Consider the following 14,150-nt stretch of genomic DNA (forward strand, 5'->3'; position numbering starts at 1 on the left):
ACAGGCTTTTTGCTGTTGAAAACTTAGAACAAGTCGCGTAAGGCGAAAATACAACATTTAGTCAAGTAGCAGTCGAACTCACAGAATGAAACTGAACGCAACGCAACGCAGCAAGACCGTATACTCGTAGCATCGTCACTCCACCGCCCGTGGCAAAGGCAGTGAAATTGACAAGAAGAGGGGGGTATTCGTTGCACGCTTTTCTGTACCTCTCTTCGTTTTAACTTTCTGAGCGTGTTTTTAATCCAAACATATCATATCTATATGTTTTTGGAATCAGGAACCGACAAGGAATAAGATGAAAGTGTTTTTAAATTGATTTCGAAAAAGAAATTTTGATCATAATTTTTATATATTTAATTTTCAGAGCTTGTTTTTAATCCAAATATAACATATTTATATGTTTTTGGAATCAGAAAATGATGGAGAATAAGGTGAACGTAAATTTGGATCGTTTTATAAAACAAATTTTTTTTTTACAATTTTCAGATTTTTACTGACCAAAGTCATCAATTAATTTTTAAGCCACCAAGCTGAAATGCAATACCGAAGTCCGGGCTTCGTCGAACATTACCCGACCAAAATTTCAACCAATTTGGTTGAAAAATGAGGGCGTGACAGTGCCGCCTCAACTTTCACGAAAAGCCGGATATGACGTCATCAAAGACATTTATCGAAAAAATGAAAAACACGTCTGAGGATATCATACCCAGGAACTCTCATGTCAAATTTCATAAAGATCGGTCTAGTAGTTTAGTCTGAATCGCTCTACACACACACACACACGCACAGACACACACACATACACCACGACCCTCGTCTCGATTCCCCCCTCGATGTTAAAAAATTTAGTCATAACTTGACTAAATGTAAAAAAGAACATCATGACTTGCATTAGCATAGCTTGATAAATACCCGGGATAAAATCATTTAGCGTTTTATTATATGGAACTGACCTGTTTGGTTATTTAAAAAACGTATTAGTATTGATGATTCTGTTGTTCCCTCGTATAAATACACATCTGATCGAAAATCAGATATTATCCATTGCAGACTGAGATTGAGGATCAGCAATCTAAATAGTGATCTATTTGACAGACATTTAATTCCCGACCCGTCATGCACTTGTGGTTATCGTGTTGAAAATGCGGAGCACTATATTTTTCATTGCCCCTTATCTCTTCAAATACGTGAAGTCACCTTGTCAACACTGCCCAACTATGATTTGCTAACCGCTGATGATTTTCTGTATGGCAATAGAGACAAGTCAGACAGCGAAAATGCATTGATATTTGACCAGTTATTCAGGTTTATCTTATTAAGCAAACGTTTTGAATAATGAATGCATTTATCTCATCCATGTTCGAAACGACCATGTGCAGTACTGTTTACATTTCCTTGTTCTGCATGGTAGTATTCTATTTTCAACCATGTGGAAGTCATTGTATGCGTGTGTGTGCGAGTGAGTGTGCGAGCGCGTGTGACTGTACTGTTGTTAGTTTAGCATTGTTTTTTTTTTCTTTTGTTTTTTTTTCCCTTTTATTGTTACATGTTTGTCTACCATAATTTACCATTATTATCAAGTTTTGACATTATTTCAAATTTGTTATATTAAAATCGTCCGCCAAATTTCACTTGCTTTTAAGAGTACGCTTATAAGCCTAGCTTGTTGTGCTCCATGTTCCTTATTTCATGTATGCGGTAATAGTACCAATGGAATTTATTGAATAAACTTGTTTAAACCAACTGACCTGTTTTCCCACTCCACCGCGAACAGTGCGCTGCCATAAGACAAGGGAGCTAACGTCGTATGCCAGTGGTTGGACGAATTGAGGCTGTGCGCTCCCTTGCCCTTACATTGGCGATACGACCTGCGGCCGTGCTGGACCGTCGGGAGTGCGTGTCGTTGTTGTTGTTTCACCTCCACGTCAGTTAACCCCTTTTTGCCGAGATTTTTTTTTTCTTGCGTTTTTTAATAGCAAATAAAATTCTAAGACACAATATGTATTTCTTTTCTGATTTTTTTTACTTTTTCTTGTGTCTACAGCATTTTTTTCAAGCGTCCTTTAAAAAGGACGCTAGGATCGAGAGGGTAGAGGTTTATCAAACATATACAATAGTGAAAGGAACAAGTTTCTAAAAGTTTTCAATGAAATTTATTAACACAAACACTTGTTTTCAAAAAAGTTTTTAACTTTCGGTTTATAAACAATACAAAGTAACGGATTAACTGTCCATTATTTTTAAAAAATAAACAAACAAAAAAACAAAAACAACCTCTGAACATGGTGCAAGTCACTCTCCTGTTACCCTGCCAATGTGAATAATCTGTGCAAACAAAATTGCTTTCATTGTGAGTGGTCAAGTGGTCAGTTACCGATTACACAGGAGTATGAAATGCCACAAAACAGTACTTTCGGTGCAGAGGGACATTGCACTTCAGGCAGATTTGTTTGACTTTTTTGCCACATTGTGCGCATCTTCTCTGCTTGGAGATGTGCTCCACCAGGTGATCCAACCCATCACATCTGATTGCTGGTGGAACTCTTCTGTCCAGCTTTGCCACACGTCCGACAGGATGGTTAGGGAGCTCCAGACGGGCAGCAGCGTGTGACCTCTTGAGGTAGATGTCCGCGATGGCACGCCGAACTGCCAGAAGATCCATGGGAATGTACTCTGAGGCAGGTGTTGCCCTGTACATGTGCCATGTTTGCTGCACACACAGGTCAAGACAGAAGCTGAAAATGGCCCACCACCATTTCTTGGATCGTATGGAGACTCGGTATTTGGCAATGTTCTGGTCCATTCTGTCGCACCCGCCCATTGTCTTGTTATAGTGTTTGATCAGGAAGGGCTGCGAGATCTTGACTCGTTTTTTCTCTGCCTTGGACCACCGGGAGGCTGACTGCAGAGGGTTGACTCCTGCTGCATTGGAGACAGCGTTGACGATGTTGTTGTCGTTCCATCGAACCACTATCACTCCTGTGTTTTCGGCCTGTTGAAAGTCGTAAGTGCCTCTCTTGGTATTCTTCATTTCATTGATTGACTTCAGTGGGCACTGCTCGGTCCTGTTGGCACGAACCGTTCCTGTACATCCAATTTTCTTGCTCGTGAGGACGTCAACAAGCTTCAGACTTGTAAACAGGTTATCAAAGGTCAGATGGTAACAATCTTCCGGCTCCTCTTCCTCCAGCTCAGAGATGAGGTCAACCACCACGGCTCCACCCATTCCAATGCGTGGATACTCATCTGCATTAGCTTGCCTGCCTTCATCAGTCAACTCATCAACTTCAGGAGGGTCGAGAAAGATGTCAGCTCTTTGAAATAAGTCATCATCTTCAAGCATATCTATTACCTCGTTCACAGTGAATCTGAAACAAACCCAACCCGTACATGAAAAAACCTCTGGCCATTTAGCCCTAGCGTCCTTTTTAAAGGACACCAGATCGAAACTGCCTATAACACAAACTATGGACTATGAGGGCCCCAAAGGGGGGGGTATCATCACGATCACGGGAAGGGAAATTTTAGCTTTCACGATCACAGTTACCTTGATTTTTGTTTTCACGATCACGAACACCAGTGGCAAATCACGGTCACGGTAAAAGTTGCATGTACAGAAAGCACGTGTCAACTTGAAGCAAACACAACCACACAGTAATTCGCTCCTCTGGATCTATTGTTTATTCAACACAAAGTGAGAACTGTTGCACTTTATTATTATTATTTTTCAGTTTAATTCTCTTTCATACACACATCATAGAAATACATATCATGATTTGTAATCAGTAACAAGAATGTTGTTTTCATTGTTATTGTTCTCTCTCTCTCTCTCTCTCTCTCTCTCTCTCTCTCTCTCTCTCTCTCTCTCTCTCTCTCTCTCTCTCTCTCTCTCTCTCTCTCTCTCTCTCTCTCTCTCTCTCTCTCTCTCTCTCCACTCATACACATTCAACTCCCACACCCTGACTCACAAAGATGAATATATACTTGCACAATTTCACATTTCCAGAGCTAAATCTTGTAAACCCATTTTCTCAAAAACTATTGCGTGGATTGAAATCAAAGTACATGTATGTGTGATGGGTTCTTTATTTTCAACTTTGCCATTAAATTTGAGGTACACCATCGCTTGGTTTCATGGCTTTGAAACACAAACAAGAATGCTACATGCCAAAAATGGTTTTACCTGAAAGAAGCGCGCAGTGCCAGTGGCGAAGCCACAAGCCTGAGCCTGCGAAGCAGGCGAGCCAACTAGGGGGGTCCGGGGGCATGCTCCCCCGGATTTTTTTTCAAAAAACGGTTAAAATCGGTGCAATCTGGTGCATTCTGGGCATCATTTTCAGGGCTGTAATGGTGTTGTGATCTTGTTAAAAATCCCATTTTAGCCTCCCCCCACCACCATTCAACACACCTCCAAACTGATGAAAACAACACTACTGTGCGCTGGCTTCATTGAGACCGGCGCCCGGTCGCGTTGCGCGATATTCACACGCCGGATCGTTTTTGCGGAAATTTTTCAACTTCACCGGAATAAATTTGACTTTACCGGATTTTGAAAACGGCGGCTTTATCGGATTTCCGGCAATTAATACCGGAAAAGTAGCATGCCTGACAAAATCCCCAACGAACATGACTTTGATCGTCTTTGAGTTTGACATGACTCATGAGGATCAAGTGACCCAAACTGGCACGTCTCCCCGCCATTGTTTCTGAATTTAACCCATTGTTGATATTAAAGTTTACAGGCGCTAAAATAAATCCAAGCTTAATGCAAAGAAGCGACAATTACTAGAATTAGAATATATGCCAAGCGTGTCCACGTTGCTGGGATGAAAAACACATTTCTACTTCTAGTTTCGGTTTTGGCTACACGCAGACTCTCGATATCGAGCCAGTCGAGGTCACACTGAGCGAGTGACAGCCGGACGTGGCAATGTCGACAATGTCAATGATCTCACTCAAACTCAAAGATCTTGAACAAATTTCAAGATCTTTGCCTACATTCAGAACAGTCATAGAGCAACATAGATCAACATACCTTGGTATTTCGTCTTCGGAAAGACCGACCCGTAGCCTGACCTTTCCACCAAGGAAGGCATTCTCGCCGCCTGCTTTGGTCTGGCTTGAATCCTCAAAATGTAATAGAAGTTCGATGACAGTACCGCTGCACGCCATTTTTGATCTTCGAATTCGAATTTGACTGAATACACTCAAAACTTTTGCACGAAGCCCTTCCATTGGATGAAGTTTGACAGACTTTTGCAATTTGCCTTCTGATTGGATCTCTTTTTTGTGAATGTGTTGTTGCTTCCCTTCAATCGGTATTGGCTCCTTGACGAATAGAGGATCATAGAGTGATACAGCTGTGAAAAATGTACGTTGAAAATAAAATGCTTTGCAATAATGCCCATCACGATCACGAAAACAAATGACGATCACGATCACGAGACTTGATTTTTTTGTCATCACGGATCACGGGCAAAGTCCCATCACGATCACAGAAATGGAAATTTCGGCAATCACGGTCACAGAAAGGTCAAAAAACGCCAATCACGATCACGATTTTAAACCCTTTGGGGCCCTCGATTATATTCACAAAAAGAAAAATATGTTTCTAGATTATGCCTTTGTCTTCAAATTACCTTCAGTAATGATATTAAAAATGTTGATAATTACACAAAATATAGCCTTACCTTCTTTTGGAACTCATCTTGATCTGCTCAGCATGTGGATTTTGAATGCTGTCCACCATGACACTTTACTGCTAAGAGAGATAACTTTCTCCAACTCAGCTTCTGAAACGTTGTTACCTCCCTTACACCAATCAGTGACTTAGACCTTTCTCAGAGTCTGTGTTGTAAATCAGGTGGGGAAAATGTAAGCGTCCTTTTTAAAGGACGCCAGGCTTAAATGGGTTTTAAAGTAACAGCTGTGCTCATTGCCACATTGCGAAGATCGCTTGTTGATTGTGAACGTTTGAACTGTATAAGTGCAGCCTGTCCGACAGCACTGAAGCAGTGGCTGTGTTGTTTTGTCACACAGTTTGTTTTTTTGTTTTTATAATCGAAATCAGTTCAAACATAAAACCAAAAAGCAATAAGTAATGACTCAAAACAAAGCAACAGTTCTACGTGTTAACTGAAATAAACGTATCACATAGGCCAATGTGTAACATGTAGGCTACACACCGGCCGCTTGGGACGCAAACTTAGGCTACAATTGATGAACTACGACGAGATTTCTTGCAAGTTAACTTATTGAATGAAGAAAGGAATTATGTACACTGTACAAATAATTATATATACCATTATAATAATTTTTGCAATAGTACATATCTTACTCTTTGAGGAGCGAGATTTTTGTTGGATGGGGTATCAGTCTTCTATTACTTAGTTAGTAGTTTCCTAGATCCTCTCTTGTCCTCTCTAGGCTTGATTTTTGCAACTCTGCTCAGTCTTTCTGGTGTCCCCTCAACCCTCCTCAGCCGCCTCCCGGCAAAAGGTTCAGAACTGTGCTGCTAGAGTTGTACCGCAACACGGTGGCCTAGTGGTAAGGCGTCCGCCCAGTGAGCGGGAGGTCTTGGGTTCGAACCCCGGCCCGGCGGGTCATACCTAAGACTTTAAAATTGGCAATCTAGTGGCTGCTCCGCCTGGCGTCTGGCATTATGGGGTTAGTGCTAGGACTGGTTGGTCCGGTGTCAGAATAATGTGACTGGGTGAGATGATGAAGCCTGACGTGCTGCGACTTCTGTCTTGTCGGTGTGGCGCACGTTAAATGTAAAAGCAGCACCGCCCTGATATCACCCTTCGTGGTGGACTGGGCGTTAAGCAAACAAACAAACAAACAAAATGCTAGAGTTGTGCTTCGTTAGCGCAAAACACATCGCACCACACCGGCCATCCTGAAAACACCCTTCCCCCATACATATCCTCAGCACTGAACATCTACAAACCTTCTCGCTCTCTGAAAAGCTCATCAAAGTACCAACGTTCATTTAAACTGGAAACGTACGGAAAGAAATCCTTTAAGTATCAAGCCCCTTCTGTTTGGAATTCTCTGCCCGTTGACCTCCGCATCTGCTCTTCCCTCTCACAGCTCAAATCAAAACTAATAAAAACACACCTTTTCCGCAAACATTTACCATAAAATACACTTTCAAGCCTGGTCCGTTCCAGACATGGTCATTTTTGCCCCATGTACTGTACATAGGTTTTTTTCACGTATGCGTATGTGATGAGTCGTGCATAGTAATTGTACAATGTGTATTATTTAGTGCGTGTGTGTCTCCGCGCGTGTGTTAGTGATAATGTTTTATAGTGCAATATGTTATTTATTGATATGTGTGTGATTGCACTGTAAATAGTGTTATGTTTTTGTTGTATTTTCTTCCAATGATTGTACAGCGCTTTGAGCAGGGTTAAATCCTGGATATATGCCCTTTAGAAATATTATGCATTATTATTATTATTATCATTTTTATTATTATTAGTCTATCCAGACCCGACACTGACGTTTCAATACACATTCAAGTTGTGCAAACTTAAAATTATACTGAGATACAAAAGCAAATGCCAACTTTTGATTTTTGCTTGTATGTTCTCCTACTGTGGTGGTACCGTTTGATTTTGGGTTTGTTTGGGTTTTTTAACTTTTTGACAGCAAGGTTATGGACGGTGACTTAAAAGAATGTTTTTAACTTGCTTTCAATGGTCAGGTACATATTTGAGAACTGATCAATACCGTCCCTAGCAGCACTACTGCAGGGTTTCATTTACTTGTGCGCCCTGCACCATTGGCGAATTAAATCTGAAAATGTCCCATCACAATTCCCTTCAGTGCGTCAAAGGGCGCATTGAGAATACGTACCACTGCGCCACCAAATATACACTTTACACACACACTCACACACACACACACACACACACACACACACACACACACACACACACAGATAACACGACATAGCGGCTAATTCTCGCACCGAATTGCACCATTTTGTATCTTTGGTCAAAACGCGTACAGGCCTCTTTGGCGCTTCTTGCCTTCGACTATGTCCCATCGGAATTTGATTGAGGGGGACAAATGTCCCATTGCCTTTTTCTCCCAGGTTAAACCCTGCTACTGTGGTTTTCTTGCGAAAATCGTGAACTCAAGTACGAGTTACACTGGTGTGCTTTTTGAAACGTGTGGCAAGATGATGTAGAAAAAATGCAACACTAAATGGTATACAATGCAAATGGTGTTCGCAATGTGTTTATGAATGATTTCTTCGCAGTAAAACACGTTCCCAAAGGCCAAACCATGTAACATTTATGTGGACATTGGTACGTACACGAAGAACAGTTCTGCCTGCAAAGACAAAGAAATCCAGTCGCAATATTTAGAATCTCATGCTGTGAATCTACACAGTGACAATCAATTATCCCACTTCAAGACTTTGTCAGGAAGAGAATGTTGTATGAACACAAGCATTAGCAATTATCATCCACACAATCAAACACAATCATCCAAGAAGGTTTTTTTATAACCATTTTTATTGTTATGTCAATGTATCCCCAAATGTCGTTGCCTTTCCACAGAAAAGCCGTTACGTGTATACATGTATTGGCCAATGGAAATTGTGCAATAATTACCCCCCCCCCCCCCCCTTTACCCTTGTTTAAGGCACAGATGGATTGCACGTGACGCCACAGCATGGAGATTACACAACGTCATCGAGTGAGGGACCGAAAAATATTGAAACTCGAGGATGATTTTTTTGTGGTATCAACCGAGACCGTAGGTCGAGGTTGATACCACACAAAAAAATCATCCGAGAGTTTCAATATTTTTTGGTCCCTCACAAGATGACGTTTGTGTAATTTGTGTATACAATGATCAACGACAAAGACAAAAATTAAAACAAAAACAACACGAACTCTTTTCCATCGAGGAATGGTGGAAGGAAAATAGTGTGGCGTGTCTTTGGTTTTAGTAGCTTACAAAATGGTATTCGTGAATAAAGTTTCGATTCTTTTATTTTGATTTTGAAAGAAAAAATTAGAGCCGACACAATGCAAACCTGGAAATCACGGTAGAAGCCACTTTCGCGTTCAGTTTGCTTGATCAAGAACTTGTGCGACAGCCATTGTGTAACCAGGAAGTGACGTATCTTTAGCTACACTTGACGTCATTTCAACCTTTTAGAGAGAGAGAGAGAGAGAGAGAGAGAGAGAACACGCATAGTTGATTAACGCAAATTTATTGCAATGAAACAAACAAGAACACGAACACTTTCTTTGCTTGAAATATAAATTCGTTCCAGTTTATCTTGGATTCTTGTCATTGGGCCTCATCAACTTAGGAGTAAAAAAAAAGAAGAAAAAAACAACCACACACACGTACACAACTTAATGTAACTGAATGGAATTTGGTGCTCTGCAACTGAAGACGAAGAAGAAACTCATTGCGGCATTGTGAAATTGAAATTGAAAACTCCTCCATGAATGGGCGCATCAAAGGTCACTGCTGGCTGGCGGAGTGTGTTTCCGCCTGAGGCCGAGGCACTGGAATCTGCGTCATCAGTAGTTGACGTCATAGCTCCCAACTTTGAGACTGTGCAAGTGCGCGTGGTTGACAGAATTCGGGAAACTTGCAGTTGCTGGTTGTCGGACATTTTCGCGTAACTGAGTACAGACTGAATGTTTTTATGTCCTGATTTCTCCATTATATGGGTTGGGGGAACTCCAGAATCATTGAGCTTCTGTAGCAGCGTCTTCCTCGCCGAGGTACCCGAGATTCGTTTACTTGTGGTGGAAGATATCTCGGACGCGGCCGCCATTTCTTTCATCAAACTGCCGATTGTGTTCACTCCCATCGGCATTGCACGAAACCATTGTTTGCCTGGTTTCGAATCATGGACGCGTGTGAGGTAGAACGGATAGTTGGAGCCGCATGTTTCTGCAGGGCGAAGAGAGGCATATTTCTCGAAGATCTTCACAGGGCACCGCTCAGGGTTTTCAACATCTTCATACGCTCGCGGTTTTGCCCTGACATCCTGCCTGGGGGACACCCCGAAGCGTCCCGGTACCAAAGCGTCCCGGTACCGAAGCGTCCCGGTACCAAAGCGCCCCGGTACCGAAGCGTCCCGGTACCAAAGCGTCCCGGTACCGAAGCGTCCCACTATAACGCGTCACAGGACTTAGCCTTTTTTTTTTTTAAACCTTGAATGACCTTGATTTGACCTTGACTTGACTAACCATATTTATTTTTTTTTTAAATTTAATCTTGACCTTGATTTGACCTTGACTTCACTGATTTTCTTAATTTTGCACAGACCTTGATTTGCTTTCGGTAAAAAAAAATCACTTTTTGTCCAACTTTTCCCCAACTTTACTTTAGACCCGTACTCACAACACACCAATTTGGAAATACTGTACCCGTGTGGACAAGTTCGGAGGAAAAGTCCGTAGGCTTCCGTTCACAAGAGGGATATGTCTGTTATCACACACGCTTTCTGGCTTCACTAAGCGTGAGCGTCGGAAAAAGTCTTTTCAGTTCTGCCTCCGACTTTTAAATTGTATCATTTGGGTTAATTTGGGTTTGTTTGGGTTCATTTGGGTAATAAAAAACGCTCGCGCTGGACCCGAGTACTCTTCAGACTGGCTCGCTCCCCCAGTATGAAAGTTTTTGTCTTGTGCACGTTTAAGACCAAGTGATTGCTCTGTGTGAATTACAGGCATTCCCTTTGCTTTATAAATACATTGGCATGCGAGCCGAGGATGTGCGTGGTGACTGGTACCGGGACGCTTCGGCACCGGGACGCTTCGGTACCGGGACGCTTCGTGCCCTACTGCGCGGGAGCGTCCCGAAGTGTCCCGGTACCAAAGCGTCCCGGTACCCCTGTGACGCGTTATAGTGGGACGATTCGGTACCGGGACGCTTCGGCACCGGGACGCTCCGGTACCGGGACGCTTCGGTACTGGGACGCTTCGGTACCGGGACGCTTCGTGATGTACCCCCTGCCTGGAGACCCCTGTTCTTGTTTTCGTGGTTCGCTCGTTGAATTCCAAGAAGCGGTGGCCACTGCTGTCCATCTGAACAGTTACGTCGGACCAGCACATCTGGCGATGTTCGGTTCTTGACCGCATTCCAAAGTGGAGGCAGTTCAACCACCACAGGGTGTTGATTATGGCTCTTGGTGTGGACACTCCAGTCCCAACTGACCAGAGTCCCACAGTGTTTCCACCTCTTCGTCCGTTAGTGCACACGCTCTTTGAGGTAAGTTTCCTTTCCCTGCTGATTTCAGCTTTTTTTGTTTGCTTTTTGCAACTGCTCGAACGTTTTCAAACAGCGTATCATTGCTGGAAAAAATCTTGCCTTTTCCGTTCGCTGCCATGTGCCGATCGACGGCGGACAGAAATCCTCGAATCGTACCTGGTTCATATTCATCTCCATCTTCGCGTTTCACCGTTGTAAGAAACTTGACAAGAATGTTTGCAACAAGTTTTGGATCCTCAATTTTTGCTATATCAGCTGATCTCATCTGTTTTGCAAACTCTTCGGTTTGAAGAATGAAATCTGAAATCAGCCGTATCACATGTTCAGTTTTTCTTTTGGTGTTGGCGTTTTCTGTATCGGCGATGAGAGCGTTCACATCGTCATCAGTCACTTTCTCGAATCTCCTTTTTTTGGGCGCAGCGGCCATTAAATTTTCGTCCTCTTCATTGAAGTCTTCTAAGAAAAAGTCGCTTATCAAATCAAAATCGCCGTCCATCTTGACGAACGAACGTTGGCGTGTGAATACACAACCGGAAATAGATCTAGATCTAAATTGATCTCTATGACCCGTGCCTTGATACCATTGAGATCATAGGAGATGCACAGCAGTGCCGATACCAGGTTTCTTTAGCTTCACTTTAAAATGATATCAGAACGATAGTTATTCACTTGAAAGTGAACACAGGAGAGTTGTATACACAGTTTTACCGAACGGCAAATTCCTTCTCGTGTAAAAGATCATGCCTAAAAGATCATGCATACCACCACAGATCTGTCTAGGGTTCAACATCAGTGGGGTAACATCATCATTTCACTTGGACAGAATACAGAAAATTACCATTGTGGTTGTATTCTGTGCAGAGTGGAAAAGTCTTGATGCGATGAATTCATTGTTTTACTGGCACCTATGTCGATTTGTGAAATTATTTCAACAGAAAATTGCTAATCGGCGCAGGAAGCAGCCAGGCTGCTGAGGTTTAGCATAATGTTTAATCTGAAGGTCGCTCTTATCCCGTGTAGAAGTCTGAACAGATATGTGGCGGTGAACAGGATCGCTGACATGGTAAGGATTGCACCTTTACAATTCAAGAAAAAAAGCAAAAACTAAACAAACAACAACAGAAAGTTTCAGAAGTAACAGACACTTTCTTGAGAATGTGGGTCGTTCTGAGTCCAGGATCTAATGAGTAAAAGAGCCGCAAACGCTCCTGGGGCGCTTGAAAAATGCAGTTTCAACCCTTCGATCAAGGCTTGCAACCACACATCTATTTGCAAGTCTAAACAGGACCTACATAGTACAGGGACAAGTTATTACTCTCCGACATTGTAGGGGTAGTGCAGAATAGGATCACACACACACCCACAGCTGGATGGCAGATGCAAAATTCAAGTATGGCACGAAACACGTGTGGTGACCAGCGAATATCAATGGCAACATCTGAGACAACATTAAACACTAAATGTCGCCAGGAAGCTCTTGTGATACAAAGCCAATTAACCATATCCACATATCGAGGCTCTGGGAGTTACTTCCCTTGTTTTAGGAAGCAAACACACACAAATGCCGCCTAACAAGCGCTGTGCTTGGGGACAATGTAAAACGGATGATAGGTATCCTGAACGCTGTGTTGGCGTGAAATTCATCCCATTTGTGAAACCGGGAAAGCATCTGTACCATCTAGATCGCTGCCTTCGCTGGATAAAAGCCTGCAATCGCCCAGCTTACCAGTTGAACGTCAACACAATCAAGTCGTACACGTACATTTGCAGCAAGGTCAGATCTCGCACGACTTTGATTCAAGGCCTATTGCTAATTTTTTGATGGTTTGGTCTCAGTGTCACAAAAATATGACGATCTAGTCAATCACTGATTTAAAAAAATAAGTATGTTGCCCTATATCCATTGACATTCTTAGTGAAATAGATCTATTTGAAATAGTATTTCACTGTCCCGACCGGCGAACTTGTTGCCGGCTGTATTGAGCTTGTGTGTTCGTGTAGGCTTACTCAAAAAGTCAAAATCACAGTCGTCTCCGAAACAAGCAATAATCAGAGTTGGGGGGAAAACATTTCGTTTGTTCAGTTTTGTTTTGTTCTTGATAGTTTGTTTATCTCACACACACACACACACACACACACACACACACACACACACACACACACACACACACACACATACATACATACATACACAAACACACGCGCGCACGCACACACATTGCACGTACGCGCACATACACACACCTACTGAGATATGCCTAACATACACGCACGCTTGCAAACACACACATAATACGCAAACGCAGTTTAATTTCCTCAATACAAGGCGAAAGGCACACACACACCACACACAAATAAACACACACACGCAGTCCCACACACACACACACACACACAACCCTCACACACACAAATAAACCCACACACGCAGTCAACCCCCCCCACACACACACAACCCTCACACACACAAATAAACACACACACGCAGTCCACCCCCCCCCCCCCCCACACACACAACCCTCTCTGACACACACACCCGCCCAACCCCAGCGTCCAACTCAACTTTCACCAACAACCATACCCTACTCTCACTATCGCTCTCTCTCTCTCTCTCACACACACACACACACACACACACAAGCTCACGCAAGCACAGCCACACACACATACAGCACGCGCATACACACACACTGACACACATCACACACAGCACGCGCATATACACACACACTGACACACATCACACACACACACACCCACACACACCTTTCGCAGTTCGCTCACAGTTCTTCTCTTTTCCATCGTCGCCATCTTCGAAGCTTGCTTCGCTTTTCAGGGGAGATAACCCGTTTATCACATTCGCTGCTGACTTGTGGGTCAAGGCTATTAAA

General features: G+C 42.9%; 1 protein-coding gene across 1 annotated transcript; it reads right to left on the minus strand.

Annotated features, from left to right (window-relative positions):
• Nucleotides 1–2,380: 2,380 nt before the first annotated feature.
• On the minus strand, nucleotides 2,381–3,346 carry LOC138968012 (piggyBac transposable element-derived protein 2-like). Its single transcript, XM_070340573.1, has one exon. It carries the CDS (start codon nucleotides 3,344–3,346, stop codon nucleotides 2,381–2,383), a length of 966 nt encoding a protein of 321 aa, XP_070196674.1.
• Nucleotides 3,347–14,150: the final 10,804 nt, after the last annotated feature.

The sequence above is a fragment of the Littorina saxatilis genome, linkage group LG6 (assembly GCF_037325665.1).
Source record: "Littorina saxatilis isolate snail1 linkage group LG6, US_GU_Lsax_2.0, whole genome shotgun sequence".
NCBI lineage: Eukaryota > Metazoa > Mollusca > Gastropoda > Littorinimorpha > Littorinidae > Littorina > Littorina saxatilis.